The 5,000-nt window shown below is 51.4% G+C and overlaps 1 protein-coding gene across 1 annotated transcript in view; it reads left to right on the forward strand.

The window, feature by feature from the left end:
* The first annotated feature begins 2,442 nt into the window (after nt 1–2,442).
* The window catches only part of ncstn (nicastrin), a 29,714-nt gene continuing 27,156 nt past the window's right edge, over nt 2,443–5,000 (forward strand). The window contains exons 1-2 of the mRNA XM_085978197.1: nt 2,443–2,578; nt 4,383–4,487. Of these exons, the coding sequence (XP_085834323.1) occupies nt 2,542–2,578; nt 4,383–4,487 (142 nt within the window). The 5' untranslated portion in view covers nt 2,443–2,541. The remainder of the gene's footprint in view (nt 2,579–4,382; nt 4,488–5,000) is intronic.

The following is a 5,000-nucleotide window of genomic DNA, read 5'->3' on the forward strand; positions in this document are numbered from 1 at the left end:
CTGGCTTTTAAATGCTTCCCAATCTTCTATCCTCCCACTAGATTTGGCTACTTTATATGCCCTTGTTTTCAGTCGGATACTGTCCTTTATTACTTTACTTAGCCACGGATGGCTGTCTTTTCTTTTACGCCCCTTTTTCCTCAGTGGAATATATTTTTCTTGAAAGTTGTGAAATATCTCCTTGAATGTACACCACTGCTCCTGTACCGTCTTACACCTTAATCTATTTTCCCAGTCCACTTTAGTCAACTCTGCTCTCATACCTTCATAGTCTCCTTTATTTAAGCTTAGTACGCTGGTTTGAGATCCAACTCTCTCACCCTCCAACATTTTACCAACCACAGATGTTAGGCTAACTGGTCTATAGTTTCCAGCCTTTTGTCTACCTCCCTTTTTAAATAAGGGCGTTACATTAGCAGTTTTCCAATCTGCTGGGACCTTTCCTGAATCCAGGGAGTTTTGGAAAATTACCACCAATGCATCCGCAATCCCTACCGCCACTTCTCTCAAGACCCTAGGATGTAAGCCATCAGGTCCGGGGGATTTATCCGCCTTAAATCCCATTATCTTACCGAGTACCATCTCCTTAGTGATTTTAATGGCGTTTAGCTCCTCCCCCCACTATAGCCCCCTGTTTGTCCAGATCATAAGCCCACAAACTGCCTTTTCTCAGTTCTGAAGGGTTTCGACCCGAAACGTTGACTCTATTTCTCTCTCCACGGATGTTGGCTGGCCTGCCGAGTTTTTCCAGCATTTTCTGTTGTTATTTCGGATTTCCAGCATCCGCAGTATTCTGCTATCATATTAATAACTCAGAGGCCTGGGCCAAACAACGGCAGTTGGGAACTTAAATTCAGTAAATTCAATTATCTGAATGGCAATAGATTGGGAGAAGGGGAAGTGCAACGAGACCTGGGTGTCCTTGTGCACCAGTCGCTGAAGGTAAGCATGCAGGTGCAGCAGGCAGTTAAGAAGGCAAATGGTATGTTGGCCTTCGTAGCGAGAGGATTCGAGTGCAGGAGCAAGGATGTCTTGCTGCAGTTGTACAGGGCCTTGGTGAGACCACACCTTGAGTATTGTGTGCAGTTTTAGTCGCCTTATCTGAGGAAGGATGTTCTTGCCATGGAGGGAGCGCAGCGAAGATTCACCAGACTGATACCTGGGATGGCAGGAATGATCTTAATGAATGGCGGAGCAGGCTCGAGGGGCCAAATGGCCCACTCCTGCTCCTAGGTCTTATGTCCTTATGTTCCTTTCTCTCTCTCATCCCTTTCTCTCTCTCTCTCTCTCTCTGTCTCTCTCTCTCTCTCTGTGTCTCTCTGTCTCTGTCTCTCTGTCTGTCTCTCTGTCTCTCTCTCTCTCTCTGTGTCTCTGTCTCTGTCTCTCTCTGTCTCTCTCTCTCTGTGTCTCTCTCTCTGTCTCTGTCTCTCCCTCTCTCTCTGTCTCTGTCTCTCTCTCTGTGTCTCTCTCTGTCTCTCTCTCTGTCTCTCTCTCTCTGTCTCTCTCGCTCTCTCTCTCTCTCTGTCTCTGACTCTCTGTCTCTCTCTCTCTCTGTCTGTCTCTGTCTCTCTCTCTCTCTCTGTGTCTCTCTGTCTCTCTCTGTCTCTCTCTCTCTGTGTCTCTCTCTCTGTCTCTGTCTCTCCCTCTCTGTGTCTCTCTCTCTGTCTCTCTCTGTGTCTCTCTCTCTCTCTCTGTCTCTCTCTCTCTGTCTCTCTCTCTCTCTGTCTCTCTCTCTCTCTCTCTCTGTCTCTCTCTCTCTCTCTCTGTCTCTGACTCTCTGTCTCTCTCTCTCTCTGTCTGTCTCTGTGTCTCTCTCTCTCTGTCTGTCTCTGTGTCTCTCTCTCTCTCTGTCTCTCTCTCTCTCTCTCTCTGTCTCTGACTCTCTGTCTCTCTCTCTCTCTCTGTCTCTGTCTCTCTCTCTCTCTCTCTCTCTGTCTCTCTCTGTCCAATTCCAATTCCAATTCCAATTCCAATTCAAATGCTTTATTGGCATGAAAGTTTACAGAGAACCATATTGCCAAAACTTACATAGCAAAAAGGTACAGTTTTCCAACATTCTGTAGGTGTCAATCGATTTGACATTTGTTGGGTACATACAATATTACTTTTAAACAATATTAATTTTGTGTTCCCGCGTCCCTGTGTCTCTGTGTTCCCACCCCACTTCCGGTCCCCACTTTGCCAGTCTGAAGCCACTTCCGCCGGCTTTTGTTGTTGTTGTTGCCCGTCTTCATGACGTCAGGGCTCCGGCCGCCAGTCTCTCCGCGTCAACAACATCCGGCGGCCCGGCCATGAAGCCACTTCCGGCGGCGGGGAATTATTTTTTGCCAGCACCCCAAGACGTCACCGGCCGGCCGCGCCCTGTGATTGGCCGGGGCGGGGTTTCTTCTTGATTGACAGCGGGCGGCACCAACCAATGGGAGCCGACTTCCGTTCAGCGACGGAGGGGCAAAGGTCAGGAGCTGGGGGGGGGAGCAAACCCGGAAGTTGGAGGCAGAAAGAAGAGAAGGAGGAAGAAAAGGAGAAAGAAAAGAAGAAGGGATGGCGGCCTGGATCTTGCTGGGAGTCTGGCTGTGGGGTGAGTGAGAGAAGAGGCGGCGTTTACCCCCCTGACCCCCAAAAAACTCACAAACCCCCAAAAAACTCAGAAACCCCCCCTTTAAACCCACAACCCCCCCAAAACCCTGCAACAAAACCCCAAAAACCTACAAAAAAAAACCCAAAAACCTACAAAAACCCCCCAAAAACGTACCAAAACCCCCTAAAACCTACCAAAACCCCAAAAACCTACAAATAACCCCAAAAACCGACATCAAACCCCCCAAAAAACCTACCAAACCCCCCATAAAACCTACAAACCCCCAAAAATCCTACAAAACCCCCAGCAACCCCCCAAATAAACCCCTGAAGCCCCCTCCCTATACTCACAGAGCAAGGGCTCTCTCAGGAGGTGGTAATAGAGAAATTAACCCGGAAACCTCCCGTTCCCCCCCCCGTCTCCCCCCCCACCCCGCTACGTGTCCCCCCCCCCCCTCCGTGTCCCCCCTCTCCCACCCCCCCTCTGTCCTCCCTTCTCCCACCACCTGCCGTCCCCCCCCCCCCCCCCACAACTCACGTACCTCGGACTCCATCGGGGGGTCGTAAGCTTGCCGTTTAGACTGCTTCTGTTAACCACAGTAAGACTGGATTGAAGGTGTGGGACGATGTTGTTATATCTATCTATTTGCCCTTATGTGAAGGTATTGTGCACGATGTTAAAAGAGGTCTTGTCGCGCCCGAGAACTGGTACCATATCCAACCAGCATGCAAGAGAACTGCGGGTGCAAGGATTTACCGCAGACACCGGGCGTTTTCTCAGTTCGGGTGATTTGTGTCTTGTTTTTGTCCTTCAGTTTGATGGGGGGTTTACAAGGATGGTTCAAAAGCTTAAAATGGGGTTAAAAGGGTTATTTTACATGTACAGAAGCTGACACTGAGACATACATGGGCCGTACAGTCCCAGACGGGAGTGAATCGTTCCCTTTTACCCGCTGTGTGTACTGTCCATGTACAGGAGCTGACACTGAGACACACACGGGCCGTACGGTCCCAGACGGGAGTGAATCGTTCCCTTTTACCCGCTGTGTACTGTACATGTACAGGAGCTGACACTGAGACGCACAGGGGCCGTACAGTCCCAGACGGGAGTGAATCGTTCCCTTTTACCCGCTGTGTGTGCTGTACATGTACAGGAGCTGACACAGACACACACGGGCCGTACAGTCCCAGACGGGAGTGAATCGTTCCCTTTTACCCGCTGTGTGTACTGTACATGTACAGGAGCTGACACACACGGGCCGTACAGTCCCAGACGGTAGTGAATCGTTCCCTTTTACCCGTTGTGTGTGCTGTACATGTACAGGAGCTGACACTGAGACACACACGGGCCGTACAGTCCCAGATGGGAGTGAATCGTTCCCTTTTACCTGCTGTGTGTACTATGAAAGGTGATCTCATTGAAACATACAAGATTCTGAGGGGGATTGACAGGGTAGATGCTGAGAGGATGTTTCCCCCTGGCTGGGGAGTCTAGAACCAGGGGTCAGTCTCAGGATAAGGGGGCGGCCATTTAGGACTGAGATGCGGAAGAATTTCTTCACTCAGAGGGTGGTGAATCTTTGCAATTCTCTGCCCCAGAGGGCTGTGGAGGTTCAGGCGTTGAGTATATTCAAGACAGAGATCGGTAGATTTTTGGATATTAATGGAATCAAGGGAGAGTGCAGGAGAGCGGAGATGAGGTAGAAGATCAGCCATGATCTTATTGAAGGGCGGAACAGGCTCGAGGGGCCGAATGGCCTCCTCCTCCTCCTCGTACTGATGCTCGTCTGGTCTTGTGTTCTCAGGTACCTGTTCTGCAAACTCGGTCGAGCAGAAGATCTACATCAACCTGAACATGACCGCTCCCTGCGTCCGTCTCATGAACTCCACCCACCAGATCGGCTGTCAGTGTGAGTACGGGGGTGTTGGGAGTGTGGGATGGGGGCGGGGGAGCGCGGAGTCGAGTTGAAGTGAGAGTCAGGGCAGGGAGAGGAGGTGGCTCGAACCAGCTCCAGCAAGTGATTTACAATCTGTTTCTCTCTCACTCCGCCCTGCTTCTACCCCCTCCCCTCGCTCGCTCTCTCTCTCTCGCTGTCTCTCTCTCTCTCGCTGTCTCTCTCTCTCTCTCGCTGTCTCTCTCTCTCGCTGTCTCTCTCTCTCGCTGGCTCTCGCTCGCTGGCTCTCTCTCTCGCTGGCTCTCGCTCGCTGGCTCTCTCTCTCTCGCTGGCTCTCTCTCTCTCGCTGGCTCTCTCTCTCTCGCTGGCTCTCTCTCGCTGGCTCTCTCTCGCTGGCTCTCTCTCTCTCGCTGGCTCTCTCTCTCTCTCTCGCTGGCTCTCTCTCTCTCGCTGGCTCTCTCTCTCTCGCTGGCTCTCTCTCTCTCGCTGGCTCTCTCTCTCTCGCTGGCTCTCTCGCTCTCGCTGGCG

Source organism: Somniosus microcephalus, unplaced genomic scaffold, assembly GCF_052327205.1.
Source record: "Somniosus microcephalus isolate GS21.2 unplaced genomic scaffold, FLI_Smic_1.0 unresolved_chr6, whole genome shotgun sequence".
Taxonomy (NCBI): Eukaryota; Metazoa; Chordata; class Chondrichthyes; order Squaliformes; family Somniosidae; genus Somniosus; species Somniosus microcephalus.